The sequence below is a fragment of the Malaya genurostris genome, chromosome 3 (genome assembly GCF_030247185.1).
Source record: "Malaya genurostris strain Urasoe2022 chromosome 3, Malgen_1.1, whole genome shotgun sequence".
In the NCBI taxonomy this organism is placed as follows: Eukaryota; Metazoa; Arthropoda; class Insecta; order Diptera; family Culicidae; genus Malaya; species Malaya genurostris.
Genome location: NC_080572.1, coordinates 244682502 through 244698770, shown reverse-complemented (window position 1 = coordinate 244698770; position 16269 = coordinate 244682502). Strand labels below are relative to the sequence as shown.

General features: G+C 39.0%; 3 protein-coding genes across 4 annotated transcripts; 2 read left to right on the top strand and 1 right to left on the bottom strand.

Moving 5' to 3' along the window:
- Positions 1-1300: 1300 nt before the first annotated feature.
- Positions 1301-8465, top strand: LOC131435775 (uncharacterized). Its single transcript, XM_058603969.1, has 3 exons — positions 1301-1617; positions 8010-8095; positions 8154-8465. The coding sequence occupies exons 1-3, from the start codon at positions 1588-1590 to the stop codon at positions 8269-8271; spliced, it is 234 nt and encodes a 77-aa protein (XP_058459952.1). The 5' UTR covers positions 1301-1587; the 3' UTR covers positions 8272-8465.
- On the bottom strand, positions 8451-9005 carry LOC131435774 (U6 snRNA-associated Sm-like protein LSm6). Its single transcript, XM_058603968.1, has 2 exons — positions 8895-9005; positions 8451-8739 (listed from the first exon to the last, which is right to left on the bottom strand). The coding sequence occupies exon 2, from the start codon at positions 8723-8725 to the stop codon at positions 8486-8488; it is 240 nt and encodes a 79-aa protein (XP_058459951.1). The 5' UTR covers positions 8726-8739; positions 8895-9005; the 3' UTR covers positions 8451-8485.
- Positions 9006-13355: 4350 nt separating this feature from the next.
- LOC131437467 (charged multivesicular body protein 4b) lies at positions 13356-14951 on the top strand. 2 transcript variants are annotated; one of them, XM_058606840.1, is made up of 5 exons: positions 13356-13506; positions 13592-13802; positions 14135-14312; positions 14383-14636; positions 14702-14951. In XM_058606840.1, exons 2-5 carry the CDS (start codon positions 13622-13624, stop codon positions 14755-14757), a joined length of 669 nt encoding a protein of 222 aa, XP_058462823.1. In that variant the 5' UTR covers positions 13356-13506; positions 13592-13621; the 3' UTR covers positions 14758-14951. The 2 variants fall into 2 exon arrangements, with proteins under 2 accessions (XP_058462823.1, XP_058462821.1); XM_058606838.1 differs by having other exon boundaries at positions 14699-14951.
- Positions 14952-16269: the final 1318 nt, after the last annotated feature.

Here is a 16269-nt window from a genome sequence, read left to right as displayed (position 1 = left end):
CAGTACTTCTGCGATAGCCATCAACAACAATGGAGTACTCTCATCAACGAAACCAATGTAGAACGCTAGCTCCAGCTAACAACAAACCCAACGCTTTGCAAAAAAACCGCTCCGGAAACCGTAGTCGGATTTAAGAAAATTCAGTAGTAGTAATTATACAACCTCATATACTACTTTTCATTTTAATATAAGTTTGTTAAAATCGGGAGTCATTTTCATTGACTCAAAATAGACGAAAACGACGAGGAATAAATGTCACTCTCAGCTCCGTTTGCAAGTTATGAAAACGAGATCCATGTCCAGTCAACGACATAAGCGGAACAGTAGTTTCAAAATTGTTTTCTTCCTTTCATTTGCCCTCTCAGTCATTATCGGTTCTCAGTGAAAATCGTATACTGTGCAGTGTCAATATTCAGACGAAACTTTGAGAATTGTTGAGGTGTAATTACTTCAATTTATCATATTTTAGACACTCTTTATATCCAAACGTCACAGATTTTCAATATATCAATGAAAGAATGATAATTGAAACTTTGTTTGTTTTGGATGCATTCTTTTACGAATTAAACAGTAGAGAAACAACTATGAGGGTGTTGGCTTGGATTGTTGCATTGAGAATGCGTGACAAGTCTAAGCTCTGTAAGAAGAACTTTCAGTCGGATACTGGTAACACACTAAAATAATCGAATTATCAAAGATGATTAAGTGAATACAATATTATTTTCTTCGTAATGTTGTAGATTACTTCAAATACAGTCCATTGTGTGTTAAAACACATATGATATCGCATTGAACTATAGATATAACTAAAGTTCGCGTTTGTGTTTGCTATGACTATCGTAGACGTATTTTAATCAGAACTTAGCAATTGATTGATATGATTCCGGTATCAAAAATTTCTTATAAAATCATTACTGTAGTGTGTATGTGATACTTAATTAATTTTGAATTCACAATTCCTTTACAAGTGATTCACACTCAAAATCACTTTTACCACATTGGTTTCCGGTTTAAAACACGGAAAAATGGAGAACCTGCAATGGAAAATCAAGTCCCTTGAAGTCAACAAAACACGAAATAAATCCCACTGTTCGATTCAGTTGCCGGTTTCACCCCACCCGTGGCATATCGCAACCAGGGCATGTAACATTTTTGACTCAGCCTATCCGACGATATATGACGTGCTTTCGCTTACAACTGAGTGCCCCCAAGAGCTCCCACAATCACGCGCTCGCATCGCAGTTATTTTGTACCGTGGTCTTTGTGTGTCGGCTCCGACGGCGCAAGACTCCCCAAATCACCCGCTGGTACCAGTCTCAAGTCGGAATTCATACGAAACAGCTGTGGCGGCATAGACAACCGCAACGTGATTGAAGTTTTCTCGCAATAGTATCTCTGTTTTCGGCGCAACTCGACCGTTGAGGCTGAATAAATTTTCCGTCAGCGATCAACCTCTCATCAACGGTGGTAACAGTATAACAATATTGGACATTGGAAGGGGTGTAATTACGCAAACGATTCTGGCATACGGTTCTAGAAAATTGGAACACTGAATACTTCGCTAGTTGTTGATCGCTTCATAAAACCATGCTCCGGATTAGTGCGTTTTGTATAGCCGTAAGTAATCTGTCTCAATGTCAACTACAGAAAGGTGTAAAACTGTCAAACTCACGGAGTTAATCGAGATCGAGCAACTGTGCGAATTGAAAATCAATAGTAAAAGTTAGCAGATGAAAGTGTCCTGGAAAACTTTCACGACATCAAATTGCTGCGGTAGTCGCGTTAGTGCATACTAAACGTTTAGGTAGCAGGAAGCATAGAAAATAACACGAACCGAAGTTGGCATGATTGATTGGTGGCGTGCACCACCCAGTAACGGATGCGACGGCTAGTTAGGATGGCCTGTTTGTTTGTTTTTTTTTTCTCTATATATATGGGCTTAGGACCCTGTTTTGCTTTTACGTAATCGATGTAACACTTTCGCGATACGCTCGGTCGGTTAGCGGTTAGTGTGTGAGGCGAGCCTCAACATATTCATATAGAATCACTAGCACCGACAATCTCGCTGTCTTGGTAGACGTGCAGACGATCAGTCAGCTCCAAAAATTAAAAAGTGAGTTTGCTAAGTGGGTCACGAACAGTAAAAAATATATGAGTAATTAAATCGTTCCAACATCTATCTCGATACTGAAATGCTGGTTGAAGCAATGAGAATAAGATGATAATTCAAGTATTTTCCTCGGCTCATAATTATCCTATAAAAATATATGTCTATGGTTTAATTCAATACAAAAACTTAAAGAAACAAAATGACACTGAGGATTATATAAGAACTGATTTTGTCCATAAAAATTTCGCTTGAACTTTCTCGCTGCATAGAAGCTGAACAATGTATTTTAGAAGCTACTCAGAAGTTCGTTCGGTGGCGTCGCGCGAACTTTCAAGTGTGGATAATTGCTTTAAAACGGACTGCTTCATAAACTTCATAAAGTGCTTAATCATCGTAAGAACCAAGTTGATTACCTCAACTAATAAACGTTAGTAAAGTCTTTAACATTAACACAACAAATATTGAGAAAATTGATGATATCTCTATTGGAATCGATAGAACGATCAATACAATTTAATTTTTGAAGATGATTTCATGCAAATGTTGGCCGCGACTCCGCTTTAGATAGCCCATGCGCAAGTTCCTGTATTTCCGCACTCTCTCCAACATATTGGCCGGTGTTTCACGAATAATGCCACCGGCCCATAATCCACGCCAAACAGTGACTTTTTTGGAATGTATCGGTAGCTCTTGCAATGCTTCCGGCTGGTTTTCACTCCAGTTGGGGCAATTTTGCTTTTTGACGTATCCATTCAACCAGAAATTAGCCTCGTCGTTGAACCCATTTTTCGATAGAAAAGTGGATCATCATGATTAAATTATAGAGCAAATAATGAATAAATTAAAGATTCACGTGTGATCTGTCAAAAACAGTGTTGCCAAAAAGATACCAGTAAAAAAATCACCATGTATTATTCCTCGAATTTATTACATCCTTACCTTGCCTAACAGCTATAGTCCTGGGGTGTCCTTTGCTGTATCAAGCATACGTTTCCACATAACTCGGTCCATGGCTGCTCGTCGCCATCCACTCAAGGCACGGATGCTTCTGAGATCACCCTCCACTTGATCGATCTACCTTGCTCGTTGCGCTCCTCTTCTTCTTGTACCAGTCGGATTAGATTCAAGAACCATTTTCACTGGACTGTCGTCCGACATCCTTATGACATGCCCAGCCCATTGTAGACGTCCAATTTTAGCTGTCCGTACGATGGGTGGTTCTCCTAGCAGCTGTTGCAATTCGTGATTCATACGCCGTCTCCACGTTCCGTCTTTCATCTGCACTCCGCCATAAATGGTCCTCAGTACCTTTCTTTCGAAAACACTGAGAGCGCGTTGGTCCTCTGTCAACATAGTCCAGGTCTCGTGGCCATAGAGAACAACCGGTCTAATGAGCGTTTTGTAGATGTTCAATTTTGTGTGGTGGCGTACTTTTCTCGATCGAAGGGGTCTCTGAATTTCTCTGCTGATGTCATTATCGGCGGTCACCAGTGAGCCCAAATACACAAACTCGTCAACCACTTCGACATCGTCACCGTCTATCAATATTCGTGGTGGGAGGCGTAGTGTTTCTTCTCTAGAGCCTCTTCCTCTCATGTATTTTGTTTTTGACGCATTTATGGCCAGTCCGATACGCCTAGCTTCCGCTATCTTCTCAAGGTTACGTGTCATAATATCAATATCATCAGCGAAGCCAAAGAGTTGTACGAACTTTCAGAAGATCGTGCCACTCGTGTCGATCCTCGCTCTTCGACTCACACCTTCCAAGGCAATATTGAACAAGATACAAGAGAGTCCATCACCTTGCCGTAGCCCTCTCCGAGATTCGAAGGGACTCGAGAGCGTCCCAGATACTCGGACGTAGCACATCACTCTATCCATTGATGCTTTGACCAATCGCGTCAGTTAATCCGGGAAACCGTATTCTTGCATCATCTGCCGATTGTGTCGTATGCCGCATTGAAGTCAATGAATAGGTGTTGCGTGGGTACGTTGTATTCACGGCACTTCTGGAGTACTTGTCTTATCGCGAATATGTGATCCGTAGTGGCGTGGGCTCTAGTAAATCCCGCTTGCTGCGGCTCTACGAATTCCTTAGCTATTAACGATAGACGACGGCAAAGGATTTGGGAGAGTACCTTGTAGGCGGCGTTCAGCAATGTGATTGCGCGGTAATTGCAACAATCTAGCTTATCGCCCTTTTTGTAAACGGGATATACCACTCCATCCATCCATTCCTGCGGTAGAATCTCCTCCTCCCAAATCTTAAAAATCATCCAATGTAGCGCTCTAACCAGTGCCTCTTCTCCATGTTTGAGCAGCTCGCCTGGAGACTGATCAATGCCCGCGGCTTTGTTGTTCCTCAGCTTGCCGATCTCCTCACTTATCTCTGACAGATCAGGGGCTGGAAATCTGTCGTCGGCTGAGCGTGCACCCAGATTGATTTCTGTGCCGTTCTCTGTATCTTGTGCTTCGCCATTCAGATGTTCGTCATAGTACTGCTTCCATTCTTCCGTGTGTCATTTGCGTGGTAAAGCTGTTCCATCGTTTCGCGATCTTGGTCTTCCTGGTGGCGCTTGTTCCTCCGGAAAGCCGTGTTCCGTCTGTTCCACGCCTGTCTGTATCGTTCCTCGTTCGCTCTCATGCAGTGTTGCAGCATCCTCGCCCTTGCTGCATTTTTCTCTTCGACCAACTGCTGACATTCGCCGTCAAACCAGTCATTTCCTCGAGTGCTACTCACGGCGGACCTTATGTTCCTCCAGCCGTTTTCAAGAGTCGCCGCGTCAAGCTGCTTTTCCGTTGGTAGCCCTAGCTCCAGTTGTTGCGCGTATTCCTCTGCAGTACGCACGCTACGTAGCTGCTCGAGGTTGACTCCCGGCGTTTCTGTGCAACGAGTGTTGTGCACCGTCAATAGTTTTGAGCGCATACAAACTGCGACAAGGTAGTAGTCACAATCAATGTTGGCACTGCGGTAAGTGCGGACATTGTTGACGTCGGAGAAGAATCGCCTGTCGATGAGAACGTGGTCGATTTAATTTTCCGTGTGTTGATCAGGTGATCTCCAGGTGGCTTTGTGGATATCTTTGCGGAAGAAGAAGGTGCTTCGAACTACCATTCCGCGGCAGGCTGCAAAGTTTACGCATCGTTGACCGTTGTCGTTTGCCTCTCGGCCTACCTGAGCATTCATGTCGCCGATGACGAGTTTTACATCCTGCCGTGGACAGCTGTTCCTTCTCGTCATCGGGTCTCGTCTCATGTGGGCAGTGCACGTTGATGATGCTGTAATTGAAGAAACGGCCCTTGATCTTCAATACGCAAATCTATACTACAAACACTACAAATCCCGTTCCTAGAACGCTGGTTGTGGCACAGCTCTGGTAGAAGGCTCGATGGCCACTTTTCCGTATGCTCTAATTCCAAGTTTGATTCCACCCATTAGGTGCTGCATAGTGTTCTTACCCAACTAACCAAAAGCTCAGATAAAAGGGACTGATTTAGCTTAAGCAGCATACGAAGCTAATGAATAGCATTCATTTTAAGCCCGTTATTTAAGTAATTAACTACACTTGAGCTTCTAAGTAGCTTCTAGAATCTATTATTCAGCTTCTATGCAACGTGAAAGCTCAAACGGAACTTGTTCTGTACTTTCGAGTTCTGCGTGTACTTTCAAGCAGCAAGAAAATGGAAATTTCCGATCATACCCTTAGTTATAAAATTTTTTCTCTTCATATCACAATTACATTAACTCCGATTCTGTATTTCGTTCGAATCGGATTGTTTCGATCGAATACGAAATGTTGCATTCTATAGCTCAATCGAGTTCGAGTTTTCCATACAAAAGCATCACTCGATCGAATTAGAGAATGTAAATTTTTACATTCGTTCGACAAAATCCGATTCAATCGAAATACAGAATAGGGGTGATTTCTTAACATATTTTAAGCTCCTAAATTACCACCCTACCAAACTTTGCTGTTTTCAGGTATAAAACTGCTGCTTGAACCTGTTTTGACATTTGTTTCATCATCCATAATCTTGCTATCAAATTCTACCAGCCATTTATCCTTCAGCTTACGGCCTGCTGTATTTTTTACTTTTTGAAGGAAAGAATACGATGGTTCAACTTTTTTAGCCGCATCTCGGATGAAAAGGTTCGGATTTTACTTAATCATACCAAGCATATGTTGAATCTGAAACCGGAAGATGGTTCCGGATAAAATTCAATAGCTGCGCCAGTTTTTTGTTTGCTGAATCTCGGCAAAATTATTGCCGATATTTCAACCGTCGAGTACTCGGTAATAATCTTTGCAAAATATAAAATTGCGAAGTCTCGGAAATCTCAGATTCGACAAACGTTAGTTATTAGCGAAATTATCAGTTTTCTATCTATTCGGCATAACCTTTACCGAATGTTCGGCAAAAGTTACAAAGTGAAATTTATGAATTACTGAGCCACAGACTAACAGACAGGACACTTAAATTAGATTCTTTAATCATTTTAACGGTCATCTCGAATATTCCTTTAGTTGGGGCAGTACTCGCATATGACATGATGGCGCCACGTTACCCTATCAAAAACATCCTAATTGTCATCTAGACTGTGTTTATTTTTTTCCTTTACCAACAGAGTTGCCATTCATACAGAATTATATCAGACCCTGTCAGCTTGGAGCGAAGTCAATCTTCAGTTCAGCAAAGCCATCGCACGGCATCACATTCAACATATCATGTCAATTGTATGGGTACGCAACCCTGCTATTTTGGCGCGCACGAATTTGACATTTTTCTCCCCTACTTCTATGTATAAGATTCGATGCGGGCTCGTCTGGGGGCGACATGCTCGCAAAAAAGGATGTTGCCAATGATTTGTTCGGGAAATGTGAGAGCTGGATATCTTGTTAATATGATGTCTTTGATTATATGTAATGTATTGATTTGTATACGTCCATGCAAATTTCATACAGGATACAGTTTTAATACATATTGCCAAAACTATATACAGAATTGTGCCTGCTTCTCATCCTTCAACGCAATACAAAATCGAACCCGTTTTGTTACAATATTTACTTACTTCTGGTCTGCCTCCACTTAATTTCGGGTGAAAATTACCAGCACAATCAAAAATAGTATAGATGAGCAACGTTCAGAAAAATAAATGGTTACCTTCCAACATCGCTAAAATATATTATCAACGTAATCCAATAATTTATTGTGACGATTTATTTTCAAATATTATGATGAAATCAGGCATCGCTGCAAGCAGCTGATCGGTGTTGACAAACGAGGTGAAATCAACTAGTAAAAAAACTTTTACATAACACAAGGGGTGTGCCGATAGTAAATAGTTCGCGCAGTACAATATATGTGGAACTAGTGCATCACGAAAAATTATTTTTATGCTAATTTACTCATACTGTCATGTCTGTTAGTCTGTGACTGAGCCTCCAGCAATTAAAAGTGAACAAAGAACTCGTTTTGATCTGGAACACATCTTGTTTTCTGTATAGGGATGCAAGAAACTTAAAAAAGTAAACCCATAGAAAATAGGTCAGGTTTTGACAATTTGCAGGTATTTCGAATTGTAATATTATTTCACCAACTGATTGTAAATAGCGATTTAAACGGATAAAGCCACCTATTTTTCATGTACGTATGAAGAATCATTTATCAACAGTGAGCAGTGTCTAATTTTGCCTGATAAACATCTAAAAACCATACTCGCTTACTGGCTTTCCCTAACGGAGACGATGGGTTTGAAGGAGCAAGCGACATATCCGTTGGGAAGCATCACTCTGATTGGTCATTCAAAGCAAAAGAGAAATCTCGGAAGCACTAGAATCTATAAATAGAGCCAAATGAAGTTATTTTAGATTGATAATTTGATTTATAACAATTTCAGGTTCTTGCATTTATCATTGCTCTACTGACGAAACCCACAGAATGTACCCTTCAGCCAAAGGCACCAAATTTTCAGTATTTCGAAAGGTTTGTACAAATTAGTAAGATCATTGAATAAAGTTCTTCATTGAACTTTTTTTTCTAGACCCAAATACCGATACCCGTATTATGACGAAAATGGAAAGGGTAAACTGCTGTACGGCTACGGAGGTCCAGAGTTGTACCAATACAAAAGTTATTCACCGTTGGATGGCATCCACTAAATAGTCAGTAGTATCAGATAGCTATCATCAGCTAAACTGTAAATACGAATAGTATATATTTCTTAACTAATAAGTCATCCAGACAAACTCCGTGGCCGGATCGAAGCAATCTAGAAAGACTTACCTATCATTTTATATCGAGCGTTCAAACTAATGCGTACTACAATAAAAATACGATCTTAATCATATCGAAACCGAATGTCATTTTATTTTACTACACCCTTCTTTTCTGAGTAGAAATGTATAGAACATTATTGCCACGAATAAAAGCATCTCCGTACTTGTTCTTGAGCTGACCGTTCACGTATTCCTCCGTCTGATCTAAAGCGATGTTCATGTAGCCATCGAGACACGCCAGCACTCCACGGTAATCGACACCACTGTTCAGTTTGACCACCACGGGTCGTCCGTGAATCTGATTGATGAATTGCGAGAGAGCTTCCTTGCGGGACATTGCTTCTAGAATTTCTAACAAAAAAAAACAGGCGAAGTTGATTAGCTTTATAAAATATCTTTTACAATTAGTAGAAGTAGAATTTTGGTATTACACTCATTTAGTGAAATTTGACCAGTTTGTTTTCACAGAGAATTAGTAAACATCTGAAGAAAATAAATATACTTACAATCCGGACTACAAACCAAATATGTATACCTAACAAGAGTAACTGCTTTTATTTTCTGAGTAATGATTTGACAATTCACTTTTCAGTTAGTGCCGCCAATGACTGGTAAACATTGGAACAGAGCTGCCATTTACACAGATTTTTTGGCATGTTACTTTAATTCTCCCAAATACAAATTTGATATCTTTTCATTAAAATTGAAAAAAACTGTCATATGCAGTTAGGCCGTGAGACTATCGAATTTTTGAATGTTTTTGCATGTTAGTTGCGGTTCCCCAGAAAAAATACAGAAACCAGCAATATTTCAGATCTTCAAGAAATATCTAAAAATTTCGCCTTTGCTCAGTTCAAAGCTCATCATTTGAGCAGCGCAGTGATGTCAGAAGAGTTGGTTGGACAACAGCTTTTCTTCTTTGGGAAGATTGTGACTGATGGTTTAATGATTGAATTGAAAGTCAATTTACTCTTACTACCTGCTTGATGGTGTTTTCGCAAACCCAATTCAATTTCGGCCCCAACTGCTGTTAATTGTATGGATACGAACTCTACTAGTTTTGGCATCAAGTATAAACGACATAAGATCACAGACTAACAGACAGGACACTCAAATTAGATTCTTCAATCATTTTAACGGTCATTTTGAATATTCCTTTATTTGGGACAGTACTCACATATGTCATGATGGCGCCACGTTACCCTATCAAAAACATCCTGTCTGTCATCAAGACTGTGTTTATTTTTTTCATTTACCAACAGAGTTGCCATTCATACAGAATTACCTGTAATGTATTGAGTTGTATACCTCCATGCGAATTTCATGCAGGGTACAGATTTAATACATATTGCCAAAACTATATACATAATTGTGCCTACTTCTCATCCTCCAACGCAATACAAAATCGAACCAATATTTACTTGCTTCTGGTCTGCCGCCACTTAATTTCGGGTGAAACTTCCAACACAATAAAAAATAGTCTAGATGAACAACGTTGAGTCAAATAAATGGTTACCTTCCAACATCGCGAAAAAGTTAAATATATTATCAACGTAATCCAAAAATTTATTGTGACGATTCATTTTCAAATATTTTGATGAAATCAGGCATCCCTGCAAGCAGCTGATCGGTGTTGACAAACGAGGGGAAACCAACTAGTAAAAAAACTTATACATATCACAAGGGGTGTACAGATAGTAAATAGTTCGCGCAGTACAATATAGGTGGAACTAGTGCATCACGAAAAATTATTTTTATAAGAATTTACACATACTGTCATGTCTGTTAGTCTGTGATAAGATTCTAGCAAACAAACTAAAATGCAGGTATATATATTTAAAACCCTATTTTAATCCACCTAGTGGTGTAATGATGCCTTTCTAATACCAAACATACTATCATATGTATTACTATGTATTTTTGACAATATCAAATTAACCAATCGAGTGTCAGATTTTACCCAAAGTTTAAATTTACCGCGAAATGGTTCGCAGCCTAAATAATTGTCTTCGACTCTTCAAAGAATAACCGGAATCGGTTTGTTTGGCCGTCTACTGATAATGTCTACCGATTGGAGTAGCTTTGAAGCCTGTTTAGAAAATTTTATACGTTTTTTGTTTCGCCCCTTAAGAGCTGAGGCCAGTAGGTCGCATATAACCACGTGCCTCGCTCTGCGTATTACATTTCTTTCCATGCTCTCTCGCATATGTGCAAAATGTCTCTCGATGGGTCGGGTGGCCAAGAAAGTTGTGACATTTTCGGTTACAAGTTTGACTACAACACATAAAAGCCAATAAAGCTAACGCTTGTTTGGCAGCCTTTCTGAGCCGATTTTATTTCTCTCTTATTTTTCGTTATGTTACCAGGAAACTGGAGCAGAAAAAATGGCGCGTGCTTAGATATCGACTTACCTTCGCAAAAATAACATTCACTTCATTTTTATCGCGACGACGCCTATGTTTTTATGCACTAATCACATCTAAATCAAATTATTAAGACATTGTCAGGAAAGATTTTTGATGCATGCCTTTGAAGGCGAGATATTCCATGAACAAGTTGAAAGTTGCCGTTTTCTACTATGCAATTCTTCCTTCAGAAAAAAGACTTTCTCGACCGCTAAAGTCAATGAAGCATTCTGAAATTTTCACATAATAATCTGAACTAATTTTTTAAGAGATTGTCATTTGGGTTTTTTGATATTCGTTATCGTTTCTGAGAAAATCAGATTTGAAGCGTGAAAATAGCCCTCTAAAATACCCTAAATTTTTAACAATAATTTTTAACACACTTTACTCTATAATTCCAGAACCGGAAGTCGGATCCAGATGAAATTCAAAAGTTTTATAAAAGACTATAAGACTAAATCAGTCACCCCATCTCTGAGAAAAGTTAGTACACATATTTTCCTTGTTTTGCACATTTTGCCCCATAACTGCGAAACCAGAAGTCGGGTCCAAACAAAATTTAGGAATTTTGTAAGAAACCATAAGATCCTTCATTTGAATCTAAGTTTGTGCAAAAATTGGTTTAGCCATCTCGGAGAAAAGTTGGCGCAAAAAAAACATTACATTCACATATGCACATATAAACACAGACATTTTGCGCACTCGATGAACTGAGTCGAGTGGCCGAGTGACACTCGATTCAAAATTCGGTTTTCACAGTGATTACATAACCTTTCTACGTGCGAAAGGCAAAACAATGTCTTCTCTATTACTGCCATGTGTTTGGAATGCATGAAAAACTGTATGGCATGGGCTTGAAATATTATGTTTTTAAATAGATGAAAATAATAAATGTAGATATTAAAAAAATTTCATAATGGTCAAGTGAAACCAAACGATACACTTTGATTTTGTACATTAACTTCCTCATTCTGAATACATAAAGTATAGAGTAGTAATTTTATCTTGAATTTGACACTATTTCTTCGCGTTTCGCCCTCGTCTCATCAGTGCTTAAAACAGTTCAAATTGAACTGCCGTCTTGCACCTAGCAGTTCAATTCAAACCGCTAAGCAGACGCAAAGTTTGCACTATTTATGCAACCCTTCAACCATTTTGCACAGGTGCAATATTATTTCTGGCATCTCAGGCGTAAACTAGTGACGGGGTTTAGGGAATTTGTTGGTTCCCGCTTGCACGCGGCGGGCAGATTTCCCCCCAGACGGCTGGCTATGTCTGCCAGCCATTTTTGCCGGAATTCCGGCAAAAGTCTGGCAACAATGCAACAACCGTTTCCGGCAGAGAATCTCGCCTAGCGGTTATTAACGGTTCTTTTTCAGTCGGATTCTTGCTATACAAGATTGGCAGAACCATTTCGAATCGGTTTTACATTTTTAGCGGCTTGGTTCTAATTTTTCAATAAAAAGGACTATACTAATTATGGAAATGTTATTGTCAATAACATTACTTTCTCACTACCAAACATATCCATAATTTATTCTTATTTATCTCGTCTCAAGATTCGTTTCTTGTATGTACATGCGGGATTGACGAATATCAAATGAAGTCGAATAAAAAAAATTAAAAAGAAGTAGGAGGGAAATAAACAAGACACGTATTAGGTTTTTTACCGTCACTGCTAACCTCAATCGGATGAACACTTTTTGACAGTCCAGCAGTACTGTTTGTAAACAGAAATTTCTTTTGTTTGTTTATTGACAAATTGGATCAGACTATTTACGGTCCGTATCGCCTAAATAAAGTTTTAAAACATTTGTTCACGATTGAATACGGTTCGTTTTTGATATTTATTAAATAAAAGTGACTAGTTGCAAAGTGTGAAGATGATTGTTTTAGATGTGCTCTTCGATTTTTGTTTAAGCTTGTTTGTAAACAGTACCGCTGAACTGTCAAGGATGAATACTTGTTCATTTGTGTCGTCACGATAAAAAACCTAATAGCGAAATAATGACGCAAATTCGCATGGACAATTTTGACAGCAGCCGGAATGCAGCCAGCCTTCTGACGGTTGCCAGAATTCCTCACAAGCGGTTTTGTGCAAAACACACATTTTGTTTCTATTTTTTGGCGTTTTGCATCGGTTCATCAGTTGAGAGGTTGCATAAATAGTACAAACTGTGCGTCTGCTAGCGGTTTAAATTAAACTGCTAGGCGCGAGATGGCAGTTCAATTTGATCTGTTTTAAGCACTGATGAGCCGAAGGCGAAATGCAAAGAAATAGAAACAAAATGTTAGCACAAACCAACAAAACACCTAAATGTTCACTGATTTGATCAATGATCAATGAGTATTTATGTTTTCAAAATTGTCAAATGTTGTATTTGAAATCGCCTGGCAGCCCTTCGCTTGATATTTTGCACACACTAAACGATACTTAAGAATTGTCATAAGTATATACTATTTTAAATCCGCCACATGGAATATAATTCAGTCATCGATTTAGCGCAGACATAAACCAAAAAAAATCGATGAATGGTTTTTAGATTGTGTTTTGATCGACGAAATGACGCATCCGTCAATATTTAAAGCGAACCAAAGAAAGAAAAAGTGTTTTTCGTCTAACATCTTACAAGTGCGAAATTTTTAAAAATTGGTTGTTGAGAAACATATATTTAAGTCAATCCAGCATCTACACACTGACCAATCAAGTACGGTGAGTAAATATCCTGAATGTTTCGTAATTATAGCCTTCAGCTACGTGTGTAAGCTAAAATTTGACGTCCATATCTTCCTGGCAGAATTCCTAACAAACAGAAAACCCCGTCAAGATGAGTTTCTTTGGCAAACTTTTCTCCGGGAAAAAGGGTGAACCAGCTCCGACACCAAGCGAGGCAATACAAAAACTACGGGACATTGAAAATATGCTTACCAAAAAGCAAGAGTTTCTGGAGAAAAAAATTGAAGTCGAACTGGACACCGCACGAAAGAATGGAACCAAAAACAAACGAGGTAAGTGTGCGGAAGTAGCTGTAGGAAAAGGGAACAGGTGTTAAAAGTTGACGATATCTGAGAAGGAAGGTAGACGGTTTTCTGAAGGTCTTCGCTAAACTCTTTATTTTGTTTGTGAATGTTTAAGTTATTGCTGCATAAGATGACTCACTCGTATATTTTTGCTCGATGAACCGAACAATTTAATAACATTAAATTTGTATTTAAAACAAAATATGTTCTTGATTTTGTATTGCACTCAGATATTTGATGATTCTCTTTCATTGAAAGATTTAATTGTCACTCAAAACAGTAAATGAATCGCGATATTCACGATTCCATCTGTGTTCTAGCTGCTCTTCAAGCCCTCAAAAGAAAGAAGCGGTACGAGAAGCAATTGACGCAAATCGATGGCACTCTTTCCACAATAGAAATGCAACGTGAAGCATTGGAGAATGCCAATACAAACACTGCGGTCCTAACCACGATGAAGAAGGCTTCAGACGCTCTAAAGGCTGCTCATAAGGACATGTAAGTCACTACGGGTTTTGGTTTTATTTTTGCAAAACATTCTATTTACTCTTTATTTCCGATACCACAGGAATATCGACGATGTTCACGACATGATGGATGACATCGCCGAACAGAATGACATTGCGAATGAAATCTCAAATGCTGTTTCGTCTGCTGTCGGTTTCGGACAGGACATCGACGACGACGAGCTGGAGAAAGAACTGGAAGAGCTGGAGCAGGAAGAACTGGACAAAGAACTGCTGGGAGTGCAGCCCGAAACCGATCAGTTACCGGATGTGCCATCCACCGATCTTCCGAGCAAAGCGAAAGAAAAGAAAAAGGGTAAGCTCGAAATTCAAACAAAAGGTTTCATGTTTTCAAAACGAACGGATTTTTATTTCTAGCAGTCGCAGAGGATGATGACGATCCAGATATGAAGGAACTAATGTCCTGGGCTAACTAAACCGGATGTGGCAATGGAATGCACTGGTTTGCAATGTATCCTTGTGCCGTATTTTCCGAACCCAAATACACATACACGCATAGTCATGAGATCCCGGTTTGCTTTCATGCGATGCACTTAATCTATGTGAAAACATAAGAGCTGTTTTTTTCTGCTAAACCATAATATAATGCTCTAGTGTTTAGTGATCGAAATTGTGTTGTTAGTCCATGAATTCAATTTGTACTTTAGTTTGGAGAAAAATGCCTTTTCAATGCTCCCTCCCTTTGGTTGGTGGGCTTGACGGTATTGCAAACATCATCACATACAATCAATTAGCGTTACAATTTGATAAAGATATGCGTTACAGTTTTTAGTTTCATAATTGAATTAAATGAATAATATAGGGAACGACTTGAATAAGATGTTGATTGCATTACGCTCCAACATCCGGGGTTGGAGAGGCCGGTAGGGCTTAACTGAGCTCTTTTTTATGTTTTATTTTCATACTACCGGCCCTTATTACCAGTGTGAAGTGAAAATTAAGTAGAGTAAACGTATCCCAATTGGGTTTCACACGATGACAATAAATGAACGGTAAATCGAATCCATCTTTGACGTTTATTGGTGGTTTGTGTACCATGGAATACTGTGGAATGAAATAGAATATTGTAGAATATAATAAAATAATAATGACCGAACCAATGAGCAAACCACTGATAGCTGTCAAACGATGTTCATCCAGTTTGTATTGTGAGGATGTATCGTTTGGGACCTGATGGGTGAGATGATGTGTGAATGAAATGTAAGAGTGAGTGCATGCAAGAACGGTAATAAAGGCCACCGTTTCAGCTCAGGACTAACGATCGACCAATAGAAGAGATAGAAATTGGGTAACGGTACCCCCATTCATCTCAAATCCATTAGTCATTTCATGTACGAAAACCATTAGTTAGAGTGAGATCTGTTATCTCTGTTTGATAGATTAATTTCAAGAATAACATGAAATTTGGAGCATTTTTTTTTTGTTCGTTAAAACAGCAGTATTGAATCATTTCTGAACTACTTTTATGTGCCATTGCTTCTTACAGACGAGGCAAAGATTTTGTATTCGATTTTATCTCAATAAATTTATTGAAAGTCGAGTAATCGGTAAAATAACATGGTGACTCTACTAATGAGATGACTATTGGCACACAAATTTTAGTTAGAATCTATTAGAATAGAAATAGTAACTCAATGTTGTGATGCTTGCTTGTGGAATACATGTAGGTATGTATGCATGTGTGTATGCGTATGTGCCTGTGTGTATGTATGTGTTTTTGTGTGTACAACATACATTATACCGTTCCCTCGGGTGTGTTGTATCAAATTGGTTGTGACACATTTCGATTGCGAGTCAGTGTACCAGATGTTCAAAAGTGCCTGAGCGGATGGTAATATACTGTCAAGAATCAACCGAAGATAACGAAATGTGAACATGCTGTAGCAATACTATTAAACCCAAGTGTTATTATCATTCAAATAAAAACG